General features: G+C 51.5%; 1 protein-coding gene across 3 annotated transcripts in view; it reads right to left on the bottom strand.

The window, feature by feature from the left end:
- Galnt16 (polypeptide N-acetylgalactosaminyltransferase 16) overlaps nucleotides 1-24563 on the bottom strand; it is an 82039-nt gene extending 57476 nt beyond the window's left edge. Inside the window, exons 1-2 of one of the 3 annotated variants that reach the window (XM_060387775.1) lie at nucleotides 24429-24563; nucleotides 23731-24021 (exon numbers count right to left, since the gene is read on the bottom strand). In XM_060387775.1, coding sequence (XP_060243758.1) covers nucleotides 23731-23907 — 177 coding nt within the window. In that variant the 5' untranslated portion in view covers nucleotides 23908-24021; nucleotides 24429-24563. Of the gene's footprint in view, nucleotides 1-23730; nucleotides 24097-24428 lie in introns of those variants that run through there. The other 2 variants (XM_021633518.2, XM_060387776.1) reach the window with 2 other exon arrangements.
- Nucleotides 24564-25063: the final 500 nt, after the last annotated feature.

Genomic DNA, 25063 nt, shown 5'->3' with positions numbered 1-25063 from the left:
AGAGTCCTGCCAGCACTGGGTACTCTCAGTGCCCAGGGGCACTGTGCCACAAGGTGGAGGCCTGACCCCTGTGCCCACTGAGCGTTTCATAGAGAAAGATGGCTTGTGGGAATATCTCCCATCTAAAGCGTAGATTATGACTCAGGGTTGTGAAGTCCCACAGGTACGAACAAGCCCTGTCTCCTCTGCTTGCAAGCTGTTTAACATCAGGCAAATTGTTAACCTCTCTGAGCCTTGGTTTTTCTCCCGACTTAAAAAAATAAAGAAAGAAAGAACACAGTACCAATCTCATCCAATGATTTCAAGGATTGAGGCTAAGTACACAAAGGATACAAGACCAGTGCCAGGCACACAGCCAGCACTCAGTAAGTGGGGAGATTAATGTTGTTGGCACTACTCTGATCACATACTATGACTATGTCAACTAGCAAAGCTAAGCCTGGGGAAATAAACGAGGGACTTAAGACCCTGAGAATAACTGAAGTGAATCTCAGCAATGGGATATATATATACACACACACATAGCTGTCCAGCCAGCCTGGCTGTGAAGCAAGAGCTTCATGTTCTCAAGACATAAGGTAGACAGTGATCTAATGTCAACCTCAGGCCCCCACCCACACACGCACACACACCCACACAGACACACTAAAAGTTGCCAGTCGGTACCTCTAGGGGACAGTTCTGGGTTATTATTTAATTTTTTGTCTTCTGGTTTTTTTGTTTGTTGCTTGTTTGTTTTTGTTTTTGTTCTTCAAATGGCTTCTTAAAACCATGTAACCCAGGCTGGCCTTGAACTCCTGGTACTCCTGCCTCAAGCTCCAATCGCTCGCTGGGTTTGGAGAGATTGCGACATTGCATCCTTTTCTTTCCCGCTTTTCTGAACTAAGCATATAATTAGAAAAAAAAAAAAATACTGTTCTTAAAGGTTGCAAATTGAGCTGAGTACCTAAAAGGCATTGATGAATAAACTTTAGTGTATTACATCATCTCTCTGTCTATTATCTGTATGTATGTATGTATGTGTGTATGTATGTGCTCAAGTGCTTGTGCACGTGTGAGCAGAGATCAGAGGACTAGTTGCAGGACTGAATTCCCTCCTCCCATCATGTGGCTCATGGGAACTAAACTCAAGTTATCAGCCTATGTGGCAAGGACATTTACCCACTGCTCTGACTTGTGTGACTTGTAGCTGGCCTTGAACTCCCTGGGGTCCTCCGGTGCCTCTGCCTCCTGAAGGATTATAGGATGGTGTAGCAGACCGAACTCAAGGGCACATTTTGAATGAGTGTGGGTTAAATCTCATTGAAGCTGTTCTTTTTTTCAAAGCCTTAAAATAAGAACCAAGGGGTGTAAGAACCATCTCTCCATTGGTCTTAGCACAGAAGACCTGGGCTCCTGCAGCAACTACCCCCAGGAGGCTGAGGCAGGAGGATCACAGGAGATGATCCCCTCATATCTAACAAACTATCGCCATGTAGCAGTTTATACAAACCAGCACCCAAAAAGTCAAATTAAGAAAATGAGGTAGGAGCGGACAAACAGGGCATTACATAGGTCTGAAAGGCACAAAACTCACTGGACTGGGAGGCCAACAGGGGCTCAAGCTCCCCAACATACAGAGTAGAAACTGGCACAACTGGAGAAGAGGGCGGTAGTGATGAGAGTGGTCGCCTCACGGAGGCATTCATGTGCTGCCTGCTGCAGTCGCCTGTCTTCGGAAATCTACGCCACGGATGTTCTGTTGTGAGGAGTGATGGATGAGAAGAGGCAAGGAGACAAAATGAATTGCCCATGTGAATGAGAGGCTCGAGACAGCCAGAGGTCCATCAGCAGCCGGCTGACTGGTTGAATAACTTACAGCCACAGGACGAAGAAATATGTAACTATAAAGACAATCAAGTGAGAGAAAAATTCAGACTGGAGGCCAGGAGGTTGTTCCAGTGGTGGAATACTTGCCTTGCATGTGAAGGTTCTGGGTTCAATTCCTCAACACAAGTGGTGGGGGTGGAGGGAGTGAGGGGGGACAGAGGGGGAGGAGGAGAAGGAAAGGGAGTAAGCGAGAGGGAGAGGGAGAGAGAGGGAGTCAGTCCTGTTTGGGCAACTTTCCCATATATGCCAAAAGGAAGTATTATATGTATTTTTTTAAACTCAGAGTATAAGCTAACAAAAAGTAAATTATTTTCAGACTGGGTCTGACTGTGTTGCCCCAGGTGACCTATGCTTTAGTTTCCCACCCTCCTCCTCAGCTTTCAGAGCTCCGGGATATAAGAGTTTACCATCATGCCTCACTCCCCAGAACAACAGCTTAGCATGCTTCCTTGTGCAAAAAGTGAAATAAAATGGCGCCTTAGGTGTTTTGTTTTGTTTTTCTCCTGCTGCTGCAATAGGAATCCTGTATGGAATAATGTAAAATATCCTGACCAGAGCAGCTTAAGGGAGAAACAGTTTTACTCTGGCTCACAATTTAGGGCGCAGTCTGCAGTGGCAGGGGAGTCACGGCAGCAGGAGCCTGGAGCTATCACAGCCGAGGAGCAGACAGCATGAATGAGGTCAGCTTGCTTTCTCCATTTCACACAGCCCGGCATCCCCCGGTCTCACATCACTAACACAGTCAAAACAGTCCCCAACAGGCAGGCCCCAGCTTCATCTCCCAGGTCATCTCGACTTGCCAAGCGGAAATGAACACTACCACAGGCGACACGCTCACACTTTCTTCCATGTGGATGAAGAGACTCTGGAAGGCTACACAGAACAGTAACAGTAGGATAACAGCAGCTGAGCAGGCAGGTGGGAGAGCTTCCGCAATGAAACAGAAAAGGTGTACCTTTTCTGTGCTCTCTCCTCTCAGAACGCTTGTTAGCACCTTGCCTACTCAACATACAAGCTCACATGCTCAAAAAAAGAAGCTAAGAGCACAATGCTATAGCTGAAGTTTGCTATAGAATACTTAAGGGGGGGGAAGCAGAAGTTAAGTGTGTTGGGGTGAGAGACAGCTCATGGGTAATGCGCTTGCCACAGAAGCATGAGGTCTGGAGTTCGGGTCTCTAGAACCCGTGTAAAATCCTTGTGGGCCCAGAGGACCCGGAGGACTGTGTGTAATTGTGTGCAGGCAATGGAGACAAAGAATCCAGAGCAAGCCATCCAGCTAAGTAGCTCAAATGGTGAGACCGTGGTTCAGCACAAGGCCCTGCCTCAATGTACAAGGTAGACAGTGATTGAGAAAGACACACATGTACACACACATACACCACACACACCCACACACACGCACACACACGAATGCACACAGGAAAGAAAACAGTATGTAGTGATGTAGCGTAACCACACAAAGGAATTCACAGCACTGAGGATGGTGCTGAAGCAGGAGGATGTGGAGCTTGAGGCCACCTTGAGCTACATATTGAGTATTGAGACCCTGGTGTTACTTTTTGCTTGTTTTAAAGTGGGTTGGAGAGATGGCTTAGCAGTCAAGAGCAATGGCTGCTCTTACAGAGGCTGGATTCCCAGAACCCACCTCCATAATACAGTTCCAGGCTATCCAGCATCTTCTTCTGGCCTCAGTGGGCACCAAGTACACACATGGTGCCCAGACATACATGCAGACAAAACATCCATACATATAAAATAAACATAAATCTTTTCTAAGTGCAGAAATAGTGGTGCACACCTTAATCCCAGCATGGCTATCAGGATTCCAAGGCCAGCCTCTGCTACAGGGCCAGTTTAAGGCTAACCTGGGCTGCATGATACACTGTGTCAAACAGCGACAACAAAGGAACAAACAAATAGCATAAAAGTACAGTATGGATGACCTGTACAACATTGTGAGAACTGGAGGAAGCCAGTCGGAAAAGATTACAACGTAGGTGTTCCTTAATAGGAAGCCCTCCAGAAGCCACCTAAAGATGGTGGCACGAGCCAGCTGCCTAGGCTGGGCTAGGCTGGGTAGTGACGGTGAGTGCAGATGAGAGGTCCTTCTGCTGGATGTGTTTGATTATAAGGATGGTTGGGTATCTGCAGATTTAACAAAAGTCACCACATTGAGCCAAAGCCCGGTGGTATACCCCTGTGATCCCAGTCAGGAAACTGAGACAGAAGGATCACAATTACAACTCCAGCATGAGATATAAGGGAGACAGCGTCTCAAAAAACAGAGGCAGGCCAGGTGGCTGACCGGAGGGAGACCCTTTCCGTTCAAGCCTGACATCCCCAGAATCCACATGGTGGAAGGAAAGAAATGACTTCCGCAAGTGCCCTGCACCCCACTAAATACACAATAAAGGGCGAAAAAAAGCGCAAGGTCACTGGATGGTAGGTATGAAAGAGGCCAGGAACTTCCTGATGTAAATTAATAAAAAGCTGTTTTCTTGTGTGTACAGTGTGTTTGAATGTGTATGCACTGGGGGGGAGGGGCGACCAAATAAGGGGCGCACGTGTGGGGGGGTGCATTCTGTGCTCAAGGCTAAGGCCAGGTGTCTTCCTTGAGCATCCTCCACCTTATTCACTGAGGCAAAAACTCTCAGTTGAACCCAGCACCCACTGATATGACTGGCTGGCCCCAGTCTGTGTGAGTGTGTGTGTGTGTGTGTGTGTTAGAGAAAGAGAAAGACAATGAGAGATTCACTTTGATGCCAGGATGGCCTTGAACTCATGACAATCCTGCTTCAGCCCCTGGAGTGCTGGCATTAGAGGCATGAGCTAAGCAGTTGGAGGGGGGTGCTGTTTGGGTTTTTTCTTTGTGAAGGAATGAAGGAATGGGGCTTCTAAGGGTTGATAATGGCGAAGAACACAAACTGTGGCCTTGGACTCAATGGGTTCAAATTTCCACCTTTCCTTGTGTTGCTGATCAAGATATTCCTCCCAACGGTCCCATCCTGGAGTATCCTGATGATAATTACCACTTATCCTCCTGCAGGCACCGGTCCAGGCACTTCGTTGGTGATAGCCCAGCTAAGCCTCAGAAATCTCTGGTTACAGGGGATGAAGAGGGGTGACTAGTCAGGCCCTGGTCATGCAAGTCACCCAGCTAGCCAGTGTCAAGGTGAGTGGCTAAGGTTTGGCACAGGGCAGCACTCATCTCGTGGTGACATCAGACATCACCCAGCACAGGTTGTTGAGAACGGATTCTCACAAGGCACTGACACATGGTCAGAGCTCCCTGGGTGCAGGACAGGGAGGAAGCCGCTACTAATAGATTCACATGGCTTCGGGTTGGCTGATTGTATTTGAAGGGTTCAGGGGGGGGGGGAGTCAAGCCTGCTTTAGAAATAATACGAAAGAGAAGTGCTCAATTCCTCTGAGCAGCTGAAACAAATCCCTTTCTTCTGTGGGCTAGACGTTGAAGGATGGGATTGCACACGGAAGTCAACACAATTAATTCCTAGTGGACTTGCTTCTCTGGCAGGCAGGAAGGTGGGGACCGTGGGCTCGGAGTCTAGGCTGTTCCAGCTGTGTGACTGCATCAGCGAACAGGCACCTGCCTTCGCCCGAGACTCGGCTTCCTGGTTTGCAAAGCTGGCAGAGCAAACAAACCCAGAGCAAACAAACAACCCAGTCTCAGGGGTCTTGAAGATTCCCTGTGCCAACAGGAGCAGACTCAGCACAGGGTTACGGGCCCAGGGCATTGGCAGTGTTACCTCTGGCTCATTCTCCATCACTCGCTAAGGAAACAGAGCTCTTTGTAGAGGAAGATGCCCTGACTCTCAGCATTAAGAGAGGATCGCTAACGGACCCTCTGACCTGGAGGAGCCATGGGACCATCTCCCACTGTCCCCAGGGGGCATCTACCATCTCCCCTCAGGGTGGCCTGCAAGCACAGGCCAGGAATAAGCTGCCCATCTCCCTTGGCCAAGAGGAGGATGAGGCATTCAGGTTCTCAGTAAGTCTGAGTTTAGGATAGAAAGGTTATTATGTATAGGACCCAGCATTGGCCATCTCCCCAGAGAACAGAGAAGCCAGGGTTGGGGGAGCCTGGCTGAGAAAGGAAGGCCTGCCATGGGCCAGAGCTAAGGGCCTGGGAGGAGCCTGCCCTGGTGTCTTCCGGAGTCTAGATGCAATCAAAGTCTTTGGGATGGCACCCACACCCCTGCCCTGCCTTCACTAGCCTTAGTCTCTTCTCCCAGAAGAACACAGCCTAGCAGGCCAGCACCCTAATGCAGAAGACCTGCTTTTATCTTGACTCAGGACAAGTCCCACTGGGACTAAGAGTGCCAGCTCAGAAATAAGACAGCTTGGGTGGGGTGTCCCAGCTCTGCCTCATCCCAGCTGTGTGAGCCAGGGTGGATTATTTGACCTCTCTGTGTTCCTGGACCTACCCCACAGAAGAGTGGGAGAAGAAAATGAGACCCCGTGTATAAAATGCTTAGCGTGCCTGGCAACACAGCGAACCTTCAGTAGCTCGGGGCTGCTACACAGCTAGTGTTTTCTGACGCAGAGACAAAGCCGTCCACGGGTCGCCTTTCCCACTTGCAGCTCTCGTCTTGAAGACGGATCCAGGAGTGTGCCCAGCAGGGATGTCTGGCCCCCACCCGAATCAACATAGCACATGAGGTCACACCCACTACAGAAACTCAGGGTACCTTCCACGGGAAGGACGTGGCCCCTTCAGATTTTGCAGCACCAGATGTAAAGCCATTTCACAGGCACATGTCAACATGAGCTCTTGATTGGCAAGCCTGCGTGCATCACCGAAATACCCACTTAACAGATGAAGAAAGGGCGTGGGGGGAGCTAATGAAGAGGAAAGGGTGTTTGAGCTAGTGAAGAGGAAAGGGTGTTGGCCCCACATGACCTTGAGCCTTCTTGGCAAGGTTGAGGCTGGTCCTGCCTAGCACACTCACGGCTCCCAAGCTTCTTGCTTGCTGGTTGGCAAGTGCAGGGGAGAGCCCTGCAGCTTGAGGTGTGTCTGACGGAGTTGGGGCAGAACCTAGACTCACTGGGTGATGTCTACACAGCTGGCTCCCTTGGGTCACTCAGCAGAGATACACAAGGACAGAGCTGAGATGCCGCATCAGGCTCTGGAGGCCAACCTCAAATGTCCCTGTATAGGGCTGGGATATGGATCCCTTGGTAGAGTATTTACCCACCCTGCACCGAGCCCTGGGTTCGCTCGCAGGTACCAAATAAACCACACCTGGTGGTACGCAGCTATAGTCTGGAGGCAGGAGGATCAGAAGTTCCAGATCATCCTTGGCTACATAGAGCGTTCAAGGCCAGCCTACGACCCTTTAAAAAAAAAAAAAAAAAAAAAAAGAAAAAAAAAAAAAGAAAGAAGGAAAAAGAAAGTCCCTACACAAAATGTAAAAGACTAAGTAAAAAAGATACCCACAGACCCAGACTCATCTTCCAAAAAGCGTCTCCCTCATCTGCTGCCTCTCAGTTGAAGACTGCCAGGTGTGAAAAGGGTCCCCATACCAGCAGGTCTAAAAGCCTCCTGCCCATGAGGCTCTAACGTTTCCCTGGCCTAGGGGCCACAATGTCCCTGGCACCATGGGTGCACGCAGGGAGCTTATGGGCCCCAGGTGCTGTGGGCGGTTTCTCTGGTGATGTTAACTCCCTCTAACACAGTGGGATTCACCTGTCAAAGGACCTGAGCGGAGGGCTAGGTGTTTCACTCTCTCCAGTGAGGACTGAAATTGCGTTTTCAGTCCCCAGCCTCACGGTCAAGGGTTGCCGCTTTTCTGAGGCCATTTCCATTCAGGCTGAGGCTTTGCTGTGAGCCCGGTGCCGGAGCATTGGGGAGGTTTCTTGAGTCAGCCTGAGGGGCTGAAGTTGCCTTTTCTTTTTTAGGTTTATTGTATGCGCTTGGATATTTCCCTGGATGTATGTCTGCACAGCATGTATGTCTGTGCACCATGCCTGTGCAGCGCCTGTGGAGGACAGAGAGGGTGTAAGCTCCTTGGGAGCTGGAGTTACAGACAGTTGTGAGCCTTTATGTGGATGCTGGGGGCTGAACCTAGGTCCTCTGGAAGAGCAACCAGTGCTTTTGACCACTGAGACATGGCTCTAGCCCCTAGTAAATCCTTTTAAGGGTTATGCTTGGTGGTGTCACTCACCAGCAAGCATCTTGGTCAGTGAGAGCCTTGTAATTTATGTATCCTTTTGATTTGCCTCTCAACACTCCCTCTTCCCCCAACAGACAGTTCTAGAGCCTGCCCCTCAAAGCCAGGTGCCTTTTACCTCCTCAAACATATAGCAGGCCTTCAGACAGCATTTCATGTAGTGGGGGGGGGGGACGACGACACAGACCTCAAGCTCACTGTGTAGCTGAGGATGACCTTGGATCCACAGTCCTTCTGCCCCCATCTCTTGAGCGCCGGGATTACAGATGTGTGCCACCACATCCGGCTCCACTTTTCAAACTGTTATACATGACATACCTGACAGATCAGCAAGACATGTTCACATTCCGTTAGCAAAAATGACTGCAACTGAAGTTGGGGGGTGGGGAAGCCTCACAGCATCCCCTATGCGGGGGACACTGGCCTTCTGGCAGGTATCCTCAAGGACCACCTCACCAGGAAAGTAAAGAACAAAGAGTTGGCCACCACCGTGGAAGGCTGAAGATGCCCCCGGTCATGTCTTCCTGCCAAAAGGCTACAACAGGACAACATGCTCTGGTCTGAGCTGTGGTCCTTCATTCTCTTAAGTACCAACTTCCCACACCCAAATCTGTTGCGGTTTTAAAAACAGATGCTGAGAGCCCAAGTAATGTCTCCTCTGTGGTGTTCTGGTTGGTCAGACTCTACTAACGCCTTCTGGTCCATGGGGATGTGAGGGTGGAGGGTCCTTGAATCTACTTACCTCAGAGTCATTGCAGATGGGAACTAGCAATATCTGGGCCATGCTCCCACACGTGGCGAGGTTTTCACTCCATGCAAAGGGAATGAAGGCCACACCTCCAGCCAACCTGGGGAACACACCATGCTGGGGTTTCTGACAGGAAGGCTCCTCATGGGGGTTGGAGGGCAGACCATATCCAGGGATATAAGGATGGGCAGTGTCCCCGCTGAAGTTCACCAACCACCAATTGCGTCAGAAGCTTCTCTGTAGCTGGGGCCGAGCCTGCTCCAGAAGCTTCTCTATCTGGGGCTGAGCCTGCTCCTGGTTCACTTTAATGCAGGGCAAATGTCCTGTGGCTTTTAGAAGGGCAACAGTGTGTATGGGGAGAGAGGTCTGGACGCCAGATTCAGAAAGCTCAAGGGAGCTGCGTTTCTTCAAACAATGGCTACTCCTTCCTGAAGCTCCTGCCCTGTCCATCTGGTCACCAGACAGCAGTTTAGGCCATTCCTTCTTTCTGCTGGGCCCTGTTGGATAGCAGTGGACAGGACCCTACGTGGGCAGAGGCACCTCCACAATCAGTACACCCCTGACCAGGTGGCAGGGCTTTCTCTGAGTCCTCTGAATGTCATTAGGTGCCCAGATCTGACAACATGGAGAACTTCCTCTAGGGCTGGTGGGCCCTGTGTTTTAGGGTCTCTGGCTAGCATTTCTCACTCTGAACCAGCTTCATCATTTTCAAGCTGTAGTTTCACCTCAGGTTGGAACATAAGCTCAATGTGACCTGAGAGAAAGACATATGGGACAGGAAAGCAAGCTCAGGGTTGGCCTGCTGCCCGGCAGATTGCTATTCGCCCTTGGGCAAGTCACTTAACCTCTCTGATCCAGCTTGCCTGCCAAGAAAATGAGAGGTTGAAAATAATTCCAGCTTGCGTATTTCTTAGGAATCCTTAGTGTTATCAGATACAAGAAAGAAAAAAAAAAGTTCGGGGCTCATGAAAAGTAAAGAATGGGTGCCCTTCTCCCTCTAGGGGAGGAGCCCAGCACCCCCCACCCCTGGCAGTTGAGATGGCTACAATCGATTTCTGGCTACATCACTGGGGAGCACCCTGCCCTGTTTGGTCCTAGGCACCTGATAAAAAAGAAGCTTACCCAGAAGTCAGAGGAGCGATGCTCCTTCCTTCACTGAAGCCCATGAGCCACCCATCTTCATACCCAGCCAGGCCCTTGAGGAGTCTACAGGAACTTCACCCCTGTGATTCCTGCAGCAGAAAGGCCAGCAATGCCAGTGAACAAAAGTGCCCCCCCCACTCCCCGTGAGAACAAAGGAGGCACAGGGACGATCACAGATCTCCTACAAGACCTGGTGGGATGTGGGGACGAAGGGAAGCCAAAACTGTGGGTGACACTTCTGTCCTCAAGACTCAATTCCTAGATTCTTCTTGGCGTTGACAGGAGTTAGACCCACACGAGCCAGATGTCCAGCTATGGAGGTCTGGGTACAAGTATTCTGGGCTCTGGGATGGAAAAGTGGCAAAATGTGGTGAGATGCTGGCCAACCCTACCTGTTCACTCCTTTTCTTTATTTATAACTTATTATTAGTGTGTGTGTGTGTATGTGTGTGTGCAGGGCATAGAAAGTGAAAAGTCTTGCCTGCCCCTTCCAATGGTCACAAGCATCTTGCAGTGAATGGAAGGAGGTTCTGCTATATTCTCAACCTCTGGCCAAGGGGAGGAGGAAATGAGGAGACTTCACAAGGTCCTGGGGGAAGCCTGGCTTGTACAGCCAGAGGTAAAGGGACTTAGGCCTTGAGGTTGGTTTCTGGGTTCAAATCTTGATCTGCCCATACCAACTATAGGATCTTGAAAAAGTTATTCGGTGACCTGGACTGGCAGGTTGTTCTTCAGCAACAGGTTCCTGAGAGGGAGGGCCGGGGGATCAGAAAATAAAGACAGGACAGCTGGGATCAGGTGATCATGCATATATCCATCTCTATACATCAGAGCCTTGGATAGGCCTGGCTCCCAACCACTGAGCAGCCAGCCTGCTGAAGCTTGCACGCCTGCTACGAACAGCCGCAGACATGAAGCCTTGACCCCCTCATCTGGCAAAAACAATAAAGAGGGTATGCTGATCCCTAAAACAAACAAACAAACAAACAAACAAACAAACAAACAAGAGGGCTGTGAAGATGGCTCAGGGGTACAGAGCTTGTACAGATCCAACAGCCTAAGCTCAAAAAATGGTGGAAAGATCAACTCCACCAAGCTGACCTCTGACCTCCACACATGCATCCCACATATACTCCTCATCTGTAACTATGTAATGAAATTGGCTTTAAGTATTTTAACTTACAGCAATGTGTATAGTTGTTCTATAGTTAAGGTGTGTCTCCCCCCTTAACACCACATAGGGAGAAGTTTTAATTAATTAAATGATTGATTAATTGAGTCAGGGTCTCACAGAAGCTAGGCTGACCATGAATTCACTAGAGAGCTGAGAATGACCTTGAACTTCTGATCCTCCCAAGCCTGGACTGATGTCCTGTACCAACCTGAAACATCATGGTTTAAAACTTATCTCTTCTGCTTCTATACGGTATCCCATCCCAGGTGGAGGCCTGCTCCTTTCCTGCGGAACTTTCTGGAGTTTAAGGGATACAGAGACTTTCTCTGCCACCATTAGGGGCTGGATGTTTGGAGAGGCTGAGCCAACACTAGGGCTCTTGCCATCCCACACCCTTACTGTCCATAAATCCTGCCAATTTACCCAGTTTTGTTACCTCCCCACAGCCTGAGCACCTGCTAAACCACTCCTTCTTCAGCCTACTCCTTGATGTGTGCCATGAATCATTTCCCTGCAGCCATCCTGACTTCGACAGACAGGCTTCATTCCTCCCCCGTGAGCTGTGACATCACAGGGCAGCCATCATGACATGTCATTGTCTCTACGGGCTTGAAGCAGAAGGCTCTGGCTGAATCCAGACTCTGCTGGCAGATAGCAGGTTATCTCTGACTCAGGATCGTTGTCTGAGAAATGGGGACAGTGACATGCAGCTCTCAGGCCTGCTGTGAGGGTTGAAAGGGATGTACTGGCTAGGTGCATACTGGCCAGACAAAAGTGATCTGCCCTCGTCCTTCTTCATCTCTTCTCAAACCAGCAGCTCCCAGCGACCTCCCAGCATTCCAGCACCAACACACAAGGCAAGCGAGAGGAACACTAACAAATGATGATTGTCTGGAGCCTCTCTAAGCCTTACAAACCTCTCTAAGGTTTGTAAGGTGGCGTTAGACCATACACGTTAACACATTACAACAACTCATGATCACTAACAGCTGTACAGGAGTGCTCTTACAGTGCCTGCCGCTTACAATTCTGGATTTTTTACATGGATTCATCCATTTAATCCCACAGCTGAACAATGAAGCTGGACCTGCTAGCATCCCCATTCTACGGGTGCTAAAACTGAGGCACAGAATGCTTCTTTCCACACCTTGCAGGTTCCTGCTCTCATTGGGCTTCTGGCCAAGTCCTGATGACCAGAGTTCAATTCCCAGAACCCACAGTGATAGGACAGCACTCCCAAAAATTGTACTTTGACCACCACATGAGTGCTGTGGCAATCACCGATCCTCTCCCCTACGTCATACACACACACAATAATAATAGTAATATTAATAATAAATAAATAATAATAAAGCACATCCAGTCTGTAAAGTGGAGAGAAATCACTCAACAAAGGCCACCTCACTGGACTAGCTCATGCAAAGCCCATGCTCAACGGCCCCTTTGCAAGTTCTTTTCAGACATCACCAATAGATCCCTTACCCACCGGGCTTGGATTAGGCTTCAGAGTCCTCAGCACAGCACTCCAGCGATCACTTCCACAAGATCTGAGCCCGAATCACAGCTGAGGCCTATCTGTCATTCTGGCTCTAACAGGACAAAGACAGAAGACCAAAGGCAACAGACCAGGGGAGTAAAAGGCTTCCCGCCTCCACGGCTCCCACCTCTCCTCCAAAACCCATTTTCATCTCAGTGAGAGCTTAGACAACACTGAAAGGACATATTGATTTTAATGATGGTATGAGGACTAGGGCCATGCTGAGAGGAGCGCTGTACCCACCGATGACGGCCAATTAGGAACCAACCGCTCAGCAGCAGCTGGACCAGAAAGGATTCATCCTGAAGTCAACACAAGCAATGTCACGGGCCACGCCCTGCCGTTGGTGCACCTCCTTCATCGCACAATGTCCTGGCGCCCAAGAGGGCGTCATGAAACTATGCAAGCCCCAGAACTTTCCAGTGGGAGCAAGAAAGGACATAAGCCACGTATGCAATTCAAACTTCTTTAGTAGCCTTTAAAAAAGGGGAGGGGTGTTAAAAGAGACCAGGTGAAATTAATTTTAGTAGCTGACAGAGGTCTGGGGACATGGTTTATGATAGACCATGTGCTTGGCATGCATAAGGTCTTGGCTTCAGTCCCAGGAATTTGGCACTGAGAGACTAAATTCTTAAGATAGATTTTGTGTGTGTGTATGTGTGTGTGTGTGTTAGCCCAATAGCTCCAAACAGTGTCATTTCAATACAGGAAAAAAAAAAAACAGTGAAGTTATTTGAGTTTCTTTTTTGATGCTGTCTTTGAAATCCAATATATATATTTTTATAGTATGTTTCAATTTAGATACAAAGATTTCGCTTAAAATAGTCTCTCTTGAAAATCCATAAAAATTATAGTTAAAAATGTAGATTCCACATATAGGTATTCTTTCAAATGTTTCCAAAAGTTTTCCAACAGCTGAAATCAGTGTCTGCTTTAGAGTTTAAGTCAATAAGAATCAAATAAAACAAGAGGTTCTGCTCCTCAGGTGCATTAGCCCCTTTCTAAGTGCCCAAGAGACCCAAGTGCCTGGTGGTGACTTCTGTGAAGTGTGAGTGTGTGGGCCTGGTGAAGGCAGCTCTGCCCACCTGCAATAAAGTGCTAGCCTCGCTCCTGGCCTTGTAAAGGTTCTCCAAACCTGGGGATTGGCTCGTCCTAGTACTCTTGTCTGGGTCTCCTGCTCCACATCCCATTGTCTCACCTCTGTCTAGGCCATTTCTGTCCCCCCCCTCCCCAACACACACACACTGGCCCAGTGTTGGCTTCCCTGTCCCTTGGGCTCTGTACTCTGAGTCCTCAAACAGGCCCACCCCCAACGTCTCTCAGTCCCTGTCCAGGTGTGGCTCAAGGGACTTTACTATCTGGAAGGGCCATCCAAGAGATGCTGTGTTTCCTGCTAAATGAAAAAGAGATTGGCCATCTTGGGGTGCCCCCAGGAATGAGCCATCACCTCCTCCTAGTGTTCTGGGGGAAAGCCCTGGCGATTTTCATGCTCTCACGAGGTGGTACAAAGATGTCATCTGCATTCTCCACAGAAACCCCTCACGGCCCACTGCTCCACAGTGTCCTTCAGGGCTGTGAGGTCTTCTCCCTGTGTTCTGGTCCCTTCGTTATATGCTGTTTTGGGTTGGCGAATTATATGGCTGTTGTCCTTGGTCCTAACCACTCACTCCTCCAAGCCACCAAACCCACAACAGACGTCATTGACTGATCACATGTTCTTCCTCCGTGAACTTCAGGCTGAGCTCTGCCTCACCTCAACCCCCCAGGATACTGGCCCCAAACCCTGCCCCCATAACCCAACCCCAGAAAGAGAAAGAAAGGGGAAAAAAGATGGCTCCAAACAAAGAAGCAGGTCCCAGACTTCATAGTCGCAAACAAACAATCTATGGACACACAAACACCAGCTCCTCATTCCCTGTCTCCAGAGCTGACTGACTTGTCAATGCTGGAGAGTAACCGGCTGCTCCAGAGGTGGCACCTGTGGGCCAGAGCTTTAGAACTTCCTGCAGGGAAAGGTCCTGAGACACCAGAGACTCCAGCTGCATTAAAGAGGCAGAGAGCCAGAACTGCTGTGAGGAAATTGAACTCTGCAAGCAGCGTCTGAAAGGGCATGTTTGGTTGTTCCTGGTCTGCAACTGACCTGTGTGACCTGAACCACAACAATACGGCCTTGCAGCCAGCCAGGGACACACGAAGCCCATCACCCATGCTGTGGACGCTGAGGGAGCCACTTGGACCTCAAAGGATGCAGCAGCTCCTGCATCCTTACCTCACTCACCCCCACCCCCACCCCCACGCGTCCTGCTGGCTTTGGTTGCACTAACAGGGACCATCTCTCCCCCTGGGGGGGAGGGGCAGCCTGAACCCTCACCTCAGAGGCTCTGGCAGAAGAAAGAGGAAGGAATTCCAAGGCCCTGCATTGCCAAAAAAACCAAAAAAAAAACCTGACTGAGTCCCAGCTGTACCTGAGGAGAATACCGCCAAGTTAACAAGGAAACAAAGGAGGATTTGATCAGATATCCAGTGAAAGCACTGTCCCCGCCTACACAAAGCACTCTCTAGAGACAGGCCTCCCAGCCCGCCTCACTCCAGTACTTCAACAAGGGCCCCATTCTCCTATGCCATTCACAGGCACCAGCACCCACCCTCCCCCCCCAGTCTTGCAACACACATATCGCACACACAAGACATGACACATGACACCCCACCCCCACAGGACACAGGTCACATCACACACAGACACATGTATAACACTCTTGAAATGTATGCCCCCCCACACACCCACACACTGAATGCAAGCATCTCACTGATCCCACATTCTAAGGACAGAGTGTTCCAAGCCACAGAACATTAAGAAACAACACTTACAAATAGATTTGATCATCTTTCTGGAAAACGATTCTGAAATGAATGACACAGTTCCCTGACTTACCAAGCCTGCACACGGAATACAATTTACCACTTTTTTTGGTGATGATTCAGGGACATATCTCCGAGCCTGTTCTTACCACGGCCCTTGAAGCCTAATGATCCAGCCTCTCCCTCTGGCTGCTTTCCCCTAGCCATGGGAACCAAGCATTACAGCCTCTAGAAATGGGGCTTACACTTGGCTGTGTGGACCACTCTCTCTCTAGATGTCTGCATGGCTCAGTCTCTTTCCATCCTGGCCTCCGCTCAAATGCCAGATTCCCACAGAGACCCCTCCTGGCCCTGTTCACCCTTTTTTTTTTCTGCCCTCTTATATTGATTTATTTCATTTCACATATATGCTGCTACCTGATAAATTATGTTCATAGCCAGGTATGGTGGCAAATGCCTTCTATCCCAGTTCTTGGGAGGCAGAGGCAGGTGGGTCTCTGTGAGTTTGAGGCCAGCCTGGTCTACACAGCCAGTACCAGGACAGCCAGGGCTTTTCAGAGAAACCATGTCTTGGGAAGGGGGGGGGAGAAAAAAAAAGAGAAAAGAAAAAAAAATATGTTTATATGTCTCTTGTCTGCACCACCCTCAGGACCCAAGCTCCTTGAGAACAGGGACTACACTTGTTTTCTTAAGGCTTGTAACGGTCCTGGCATGTAGCAAAAGACAGCGAATTAATGATGCATCCAGCATTCTGATCAGCGAGCCCACTGAACAGCAGCTACTCTATTTCTATTTGGCCCTTTGCTGTCATTTGTCACTTTCTAGTATGCCTGAAGCTCCAGGGGGATCCCATTATCTTTCTTCCTCTGATCCGCAGTATTTGTAACCAAGGAAAAGCTAAAGGTTGCCAAGAGAATGACCAACCTGCTGAACGACTGAAACTGATTTTTCTAAACAATGTTTCTTCCCAGGCTGCAACCTCAGGGCGATCGAATGCCTGTCTTCTGCTATCAATGCTCTGAGCACAGGTCTTTGTAGCTTCCTCCTGGTTGTGAACTGTTACGAGATCTAAGTCTACCTGGAGACACTCCTACAAGCACATCATCCCAGGTGCTGTCCGACATCTTCAACAGAAGCGGTTGCGTAGCTCTGCCAGTCACTGGGAAGACTGCACTCCTCACGGAGATGTCCAAGTTCCCAGCACTTCAGTAGATGGCTTTTGTATACTCTGCCCTCTGGCCTTATTCTCCTTCAGTAATGAACTGTGAGGCCTTGAGCCCTGGCACAGGGCTCTCTGATTTTTGCAGTCTGAGCTGGGAGGGAGGGCCGAGACCCTGGCCTATAGAGAAGAATGGGATACAAGTCTGTCGGCTGCAGGGCTGGGCTTGACAGTGGTCCCTGGACATCCATTCATATCCTCTCTATATCCCCACCCCACATACATTCTCAAAAGCCAGCCTCAGGTTCTATCCTGGGCCAGTTCCCCTGCAGTACCCTCCAGGGGCAACTGCCCTCTTGCATAACTCTGAGCACACTAAAAGTTGTCACTCCTCTCTTTGACAATGTTGTCTTTGCCTTTCAGGGTGCCACACTGAGCTCTGTGAAACAGCAAGAGGTGCCTTTCCTAGGAACGACTTCCACGCCAGCCCAAAGAGCCTTATGTTAGCCTAAAAAAGACAAGATTCTTCTATTTGTCCACTTACCCATGGTACCCCCAATCTCCCAACTATTCCTGGTCCAAGATGTTCGGCAAAGTCCTGGGGTGTGTCCCAGTACCCTGGCCAGACTACCCAGGGGTGTGACTGAAACCTGGAAGGTAAGGACACAGGCAGGCCTGGGCTGCATGAACCAGCATAAACCGGCATTTCAGGGGCTGTGGCCAGCCCATACTGCCCTGGAAAGTGAAGGCCAAAACCTGAGAGAAAGAACAGGCAATTTGCCAGTGGTACCTGGGTTGGATGAGGGGGTGGAAGAGGGATGCATGAAACTCTGCCAGGCAAAAACACCAAAGAAGGCACTAGTGTTTAGGGTGGGACATTTGCTGAAGCCCCGCTCCCCCCCTCCCCTTCCCCCCCCCCCCCGACTATTCAGCGCCTCTGGGGACCTTGCAGGCTTTCCCCTCCCTCCCTGCTGGGCTGCTCTGAAGGAACAGAGGGGAGAAGGGGGAAGCAAGCAGCTGGAGGTTCACCCTCCTCCTCCCGGCCTCTGTGTGCAAGGCCAGGCCTGCTTCTCAGGGCGCCAGGTCTCCTGCTGTGCAATAATTGGACCCTATTTCATGACAGTGAGTCTTTTTTTTCTCCCCTACCTGCTGCTATTGGAAGCATTTATCTGCTGACTTAGGCCTGTGGAGAGACACCCTGGCGGGCCTTGAACTATTCCAGTGGAGGCTGGGTTCTGCAAACGAAGCCTTTCCTGCTGCTGCAAAGAAATCTCTTTCCCTGCCGCTGCATCCCCTGGCCCTGGACCCCAGTCTCCAAAGGAGGTTGGTTTGAGAACCATCTCAAGGTGACAAAGAGACAAACATCTCTGCAGCAGTGCTGGACCTCACAGTGGCCACTGTATAGCCATCCACATCCTGCATGTGAGTGTGCGAGTCACCACCGTCCTGCACCCCCACCTTCTCAACAGCCAGCCTGTGTTTCCGCCTCTATTTCCCTCCTGGATCAGTCCTCCTGCCGGCCCATCAAAGAGCCAAAAACCAACCATGCTCAAATTTCTTATACAAAGTAGGAAAGTACACTGGGTCTGCAATCCCAGCCCTCAGGGAGGCTGAGTCCGGAGGATTTCTGTGAGTTCCAGCCCAGCCTCGGCTACGAAAGAAGAATCTGTCTCAAAAACAAAACAAAATGGCCAAGTGTCTGCATAACCTTCTGACTGCTTTATATGATGCCTGGTTTCTTTTTAATGTTTTATTTTTGATTGTGTGTATGTACCTGAGTGTGGGTTTGTGCAGTTGGGGTGCAGTGCCCACGGAGGCCAGAAGAGGCCGTTGGATCTGGATCTGGAGTTGCTAGCAATCAGACGCGGTCCCTCTGGAAGAGCAAGCATGACATTCTCCTAACTTCTGAGCCATCTCCCCAGGTCCAAGTCTGGATTCTTGCACAGTGACTACAGTGTAAACACGAGTAGTTCTTCTAGAGTATCGTTTATGAAATGATGGGGGGGGGACCAGGGACGAACCTGGACATGCTCAGTTTGGATTCCATTCCCACCCCAGGATTCTGACTTCTGACAGGGAATGCCCAGGTGTGGAACCTGAAGAAACTGGGAGGCGGGGAAGCCAATCAGGATGCTGCCAGGGAAAAGACAGTCCCGCAGATCTCGAGTCTAAAACACCCCATATTAACTCACTTCACCCGTCAGATCGTGGATAAGCCTCAGTTTACTCCTGCGTTAACTACAAATAATGCTGGTACCTAGCTCAGGAGGCTGTTTGAGGGAGGGAACTCGAAGCTAAAGGTTGGGAAATACTTGTCCAGCTTCAAAGGTATCAGATGTGTGTGGTCATCATCCGTGTAACACAGAACAGGCAGCTACTACAGACGCTAGACTAAGAGGGTTGAGCTAGCTCTAAGAATAAGCAGAGCGCAGCGTGAGATTGTCCAGGGCAGGGCTGATATCTGAGTGAATCAAATTTGGTGCCCCCGGGGTCATTAATTGACCCCACCTGAAAGCTCGTCACCCCTGCTCTGGAAGGCTTGGGTCTTGGTCTGTCTATCCTCCATGACTCTGCTGTTCACTGGAAGGTGCTCTGTGTTCCCTGAAGAAGCAGCCCAGGCAGAAATCTGCAATCTTCTGCTTGGCTACTGGCTCCCTCCTGACCTCAAGGTGGTTTCTTCCATTACGGTGCGGCAGACCCCTGGGCAGCTTAGCCAGACTTAGCCCCCTGTGTCCCCTCCATGTCCACCTTGAATGGTATTTTTTTTTCCCACCTTGGAGCTTCCTTTGCTTGCTGAGCTGACAAATACAACCACCACAAAAGGAAGCCAAGTCCCTCAGTCCTCCAAGCTTCTAGTAAGAGATTACTGGCCAGTGGGATGTGGGGGGAGGGCTGCTGTTATAGCACAAAAATAGAGGTTGCTGGGGAAATGAACAGTACCCTAAGATGCCTCCTGTGCCCTTGGGCCTCTGGCATCCCTGTGAGAATGACCTCTAGCCTTGGGTGCCTCTGAGCGCTTTACATCTGAACATGTTGGAAAAGGGAATTGTGGGTAGTAGTTTTTTTTCTCTCCCTAACCTCTTTCTCACACATGGCAACTAGACAAGTTAAATACAAAATCATTTTCTGTCATTTAGGCAAGTCATGTTCCCACGGCTCCAAAATGCACACATTATAAATAAAACACAAATTCATTCAATTCATGTGGAACCTTAGTTCTCAGAGAACTATACCAGAAAGGCCACCATCAGTGTCCCCTTCTACTAGCAAATGAGGCTTCCTGAAAGACCTAAAGGGTTTCTGCAGGACCTCCTGACAGGCCAGACCTGTCTATACCATGTCCTCGAAGCATCCTGGAAAACTTCCAAAACTATTTCCCCCCTTTGAGAAATCTACCATCTGTTTATCAAGGCACTAACAAACCTGGCCAATTATTTAACCCAAACTGAACAAAGACTAACAAAGGTGCAAAGACAGTCTTTTGCTCACGGTTACTCAGAACTGGCTCAATTTCAGGGTAAGAAACTCCAGTTGAGGCCAGGGGTGGAGATGCTTATCTGTAATCCCAATACTCAGGGGCTGAGGCTGGAAGATTTTTAGTTCAAGGGCAGCCTGGGGTCAAAAGAAATGAACAAAAAAGAAACAAAGGAAGGAGGGAAAGAAGGAAGGAATGAAGGGAAGGAGAAGGGAGGGAGGGAAGAAAGGAGGGAGGGAGAAGTTCTAGTTCAGAATATTCATGCCTAAACCCTTCATGTGTTTAAACAGGAAACGGTTCTATTAAATGAGTACATCCCTACTGAAGACACCCAAAATAGTTTTCCTTTGTTTTTAAACAGTGTAACATGAAATGTTATTTAAGACAGAAAACCCGAATCAGGAACCAAACAACCACATACTCCAGTCCTGCACCCACGGGAATCCAGTGTAGGTCAGTGTAGAGCCAAGGGGATGTCTCCAAACACACCGCCTTGCCCAGCAAAGCACGGCAAGGAAAAGTGGCAAGCCCTGCCACGCAGTAAAGCTGCCAGGGGGATGGAGTCAGCTCCTTCCCTAAATCCCAGATTCCACGACCAAATATTCACATCAGAATTTGTGACACACTGGCAGGACAGACTACGGAGACACAGGGGCTTTCTGGGAAATTCGGCCACAGGGTTGCCATGCCGACACCCCACAGTGCCAAACAAGCTCCCCAAGGTCCAGCGACAACTTGGCCGGCTTTGAACAGGCCAGACAACGGGGTGAAGGCAGAGCTGCCTCCAGTACCGGACTCTCACCCGGACCCTCCCCTTCCGGTTTCAGCTCTCTGGTTCCCTGGGGGGGGTTGGGGGGTCTGGTAATGATGATGCCTGTCTGAATTTGCTCAGCCTCTGACAACAGGGCTGGCCACCTCATTCTCTAAGAATCTGAAATTTTGGCCCAACTCAACAAAGAGATGTTTGGAAGATGTTTCGCCGACAGCAAATAGTTATCAAAACTTTTAGAGAGAAATCATATCTCCAGTTGGCACCTGCCCTCTTTTAAGTTGAAGATAACTCTAGCATGTGCCGCCTTACCTTTCTACCTCCGTCAGGCTGGGGCTGTGGATAAGTAACAGCTGGAGCCATTCACTGCTCCTAGCGAGCAAAACCCCTTTGCACGCCTTCATCAAAGCCGTGCTTATTAAGCCTTGCTGTGTGTATCAGTGTGGAAATGCAGAAAGCCTCCAGCATGGCCCCCGCCTGCAAGGCTCGTATTCAGCTGAGAATTACACAGAAGTGAATCCACTCAAGATAGGAACACAACACAAGTGCAGCCTGCAGTCAGGCCTGATGCTGGCACGAGAGACATCCCAGGCTAAAGCTTAGGAACAGAGAGTGATCTGGCTGTGTACCCAAGTGGCAAGAGAAGGCCCTGCCTCTCAGCACCCCGGGACTTCCGTGCTTGCCTTTCTTCCTGTACCTTCACTTCCCAGCTCTGGGGTCTCTCCCTATTTCCCCTGCACTCTTTACCCTGAGCTTCCAGACCCAACCCCTCACCAGCAACAAGTCAACGCCTGCAGGAAGGAAGGGCAGGGAAGTTTTCGACTCCCCCACAACGTCTAAATCTCATCAAGTCTTGTGCTGTATCCCACCAACAGTCCTCCCCCCAATACACACACACACACACACACCACATACACACACACACACACACACACACACACACACACCACCACCATTCTGGAACTCTCTTCCGAGAGGCACAGAAGATAGGTGTCCCAGCCAAAGTTGGGGTTCGGACTTTTGCCTGAGAGGCTACAGAAGTTTGTTTGTGGCCTCTGCTCTCTTCTCCCAACAGGTCATCAGAGAGAGAGAGAGCGGGGGACAGGGAGCTTAACAGCCTGCCTCACCTCTATCATGCTGGCTTAGGCTGTGGTCCTGGAGACCAGGGCTAGTCGGATCCAGGACTAAGAACAGGGCAGCTGAGACTCACGGCATGGGAACTCACTGGAGCCACCAAAGTTGCTCTTGTTGTTCCTCCAGCCAGTCATTCCGCATGGATCTCAGTGCCCTGGAGTGCACAGGCTTTTGTTTTGTTTCTCCATTCCGCCCAGACATTTGACAAGTGCTTTGGAAGCCATGTCCTAGGCACAGGAGAGTGGCCCTCCTAAGAATGCTTGCAGATATGCACAACTTGGAATCCGGGTAAAAAAGACAAGCCTTAGGGCCCAAGGGCTCCCCCCACCAGGCGCAGAAACTGGCTCCAGCAGTGAGTTTTTACTTCTTTACAAACAGGAGATGTAAGATAATCTTGGACAGGATGGAGCCTTGAGAGGCCATCCACAGAACCATCCTCATAGTCTTGGATTTCACTACAAATCCAGTATTCTAGTGGATACAGGTGTCAGCTCTCCTGATCTTGCACCTCCCAGGGGAGCCCCGGGCCCCTCCTCCCCCGGGTTCAGACCTTTCCCGGTCAGGATCTCACCCTCTCCTAGACCCCTCCCGGTTCTTTGCTCTTCTCTCTGGTCCTGGACGCTCCAAGTTGTCTCTGACCAGCAGTGTGTCCCGAGAGGTTACCTGCCCCCATCGGAAGAACGCTCCCATCCTAGCGTTCTTTCCACGGGTCGCACAGTCTTCTTCCTCAACAGGTGCCCAACCTGGCCCCAGGAAACCTCACAAGCCGACTAGGCGAAAGTGTAGCCAGGAACGCCCCCTGCAGGCTCCGCAGGCCCACACCGGGGTCTACTGTTGAGCTTAGTCCGTCCTGTCCCCCCACCCCGGCTCTAGTGAGGCTCCGGGAGTGCTACACCGCTTTTGTTCACCGGCTCGCTCAGACGTCAGGAGGGTGATCTCACGAGAGGGAATCGCCCAGCCCAGGCGCAGACACTGTCCGCTTCATCTGCAGACCCTAGTGTTGGGGGTGAGGAGAGCATACTGGACAAAGCTTTCTCCCCGCCCCGGGGAGCCAGAAAACATCTCCGGGGAAGGGAAGAGTCAATGCCGAAGAAACTGGTCCAAGTTGATCCGGGAGGAGGAGGCGCTACGCCAAGGGCAGCGCTCAGAGACCCCTCTCCACCCACCCGGCGTCCTTTACCCCAGAGGCTGAAGACCGGGTGCGCACCGCCACCTACGCGCTCTTGCAGCGCTCCGCTCCCACCGCCCGCCCGCTCGCTGCACTCCAGGGGCCAGCCGCCTTCTGGGAACGGCAAGGCGCCCGCAAGCCCCCTCGTCCCCAGCCCCCGGCGGCGCGGGGCCCCGAGAGCCGCCACGTTCCCAGTCGCGCGCGCACGCCGGGCCCACCAAACTTGCAGCACTTTCTCCCTGCCCCCCACAACGCTGTCACCCTCCCCGCATCCAAGCACCCCGGCCCCTCCGGGCCGGCACAGGTTGCCATAACAACGCGCAGGAATTCTCGAACATATACAAAGCCTGAACGGCTCTCGGGGGCACGCAGCTCCCCCACCCCCCCCCACTCCCCCTCGGCCGGGGCCTCGCTCCCTCGGCCAACAGCGGGGAGCAGGACGCGCGCCGAGGCTCCCCCCCACCCCCGGCTCGCCCGCTCAGCCGGTGCGCAGACCGTACTCACGATGAGCGGGATGGTACGGTCCTCGCGGAGCTGCTCCGGTCTCCCGCCAGCCCTCTGCGAGCCGCGGCCGCCGGAGGATGCGGCGTGGGCTCGGTTGTCCTGCCATAAGTAGTAGAAAGTGCCCAGGATCCAGGCTACGGTCAGGATGGCGATGGCATTGGCGCGGATCTTCCTCATGGTGGGCGGACGGGCTCCCCGCGTGGGGCCCGGGGCCGGCGTGCTCTCAGGGCCGGGGCCGGGGGCGCTCGCTGCCCCAGCTGTTCGTTAGCCCTTGCGCCGGGCTGCTCAGTCCTGCAGAGCAGAAAAAGGAGAGAGGTGGTGGTGGTGGTGGTGGTGGTTGGGGGGGGGGGGGGTGCTGATAGGAAGAGACAGGAGCGCAGAGTTATCCTCACGGTCCTAATGCCCTTCAGCCCCGAGCGCGCGCGGCCCCGGGCGCCCATTCATTCGCGCGCCTGGCGGGCTCCGCGCTCCAGACGCCGCCCTCGGGCGGCCCGGGCCACCGCGCACCGGCTGAAGAGCGCGCCCGCTGGGAAGCGGCGCAGCCCTTCCTCCCGCCACCCGGGCCTCCTCCGCGACACAGACGCCCGTGCGGAATGGCGACGGGCCAGGGCCGGTCTCGGCTCCCAACGCTCGGCTACCTCTCACCCGTCCGCTGCCCCCGCGCGGCCCCCGTCTGTCTCTCCTCCACCCACACTCACCCCACCGCCGAGCACCAGCCCTGAGTCACCAGCGAAGATGCGCGACCCCCCTGGCCTTGGTCCGGGTCGCGTAGCTGCAGTTCCGGGCGGCGCTGTGAACTGCGCTCTGGCGCGGGGTTCAAGATGTGTTCAGAAGAGTCATTCGGAGGGGGCAAGGCTGGCAAGGAGGCAGAATCTTTTATTTTTTATTTTTTATTTTTTTTCATCGGAATCCTCTGCAACCCGGGATTCCCAGACGCCCGGGTTGGGGGGTTGGTGACTGATGCGCTTGATACTGGTAAAGGGCGAGGTGACGCTGCGCTGCCCTACGACCAACGCCAAGCCCAGGGATGCCATCACTGGGCATCTTTCACGAGCCTGGGACTCCCAGCTTCCTCGTGGTTCCCATCCACCCCGGCTTCAGGTTCCTGAACAATCCTGAGGCATCGTCACCGCCACAGAGGCCGGGCCAAGGGGTTTGATTAGTGGGCAGAGTCCAGTCTAAAAGCCTTCTGACACTTTTCTGACAAAGTGAAAAACATGGTGGCGAGAGACAGGATGGACATCGTTGAGATTCTGATACTGATCACTGGGACCCCGGAGACGGAGACGCTGCGAGGTGAGAAGCAGGTGCGAATACTTCAGGGTCCCGGCAG

Source organism: Meriones unguiculatus, chromosome 7 (genome assembly GCF_030254825.1).
Source record: "Meriones unguiculatus strain TT.TT164.6M chromosome 7, Bangor_MerUng_6.1, whole genome shotgun sequence".
Classification (NCBI taxonomy): Eukaryota; Metazoa; Chordata; class Mammalia; order Rodentia; family Muridae; genus Meriones; species Meriones unguiculatus.
Note: the sequence above shows the minus strand (reverse complement) of the source record. Positions and strands in the feature narration are given on the sequence as shown.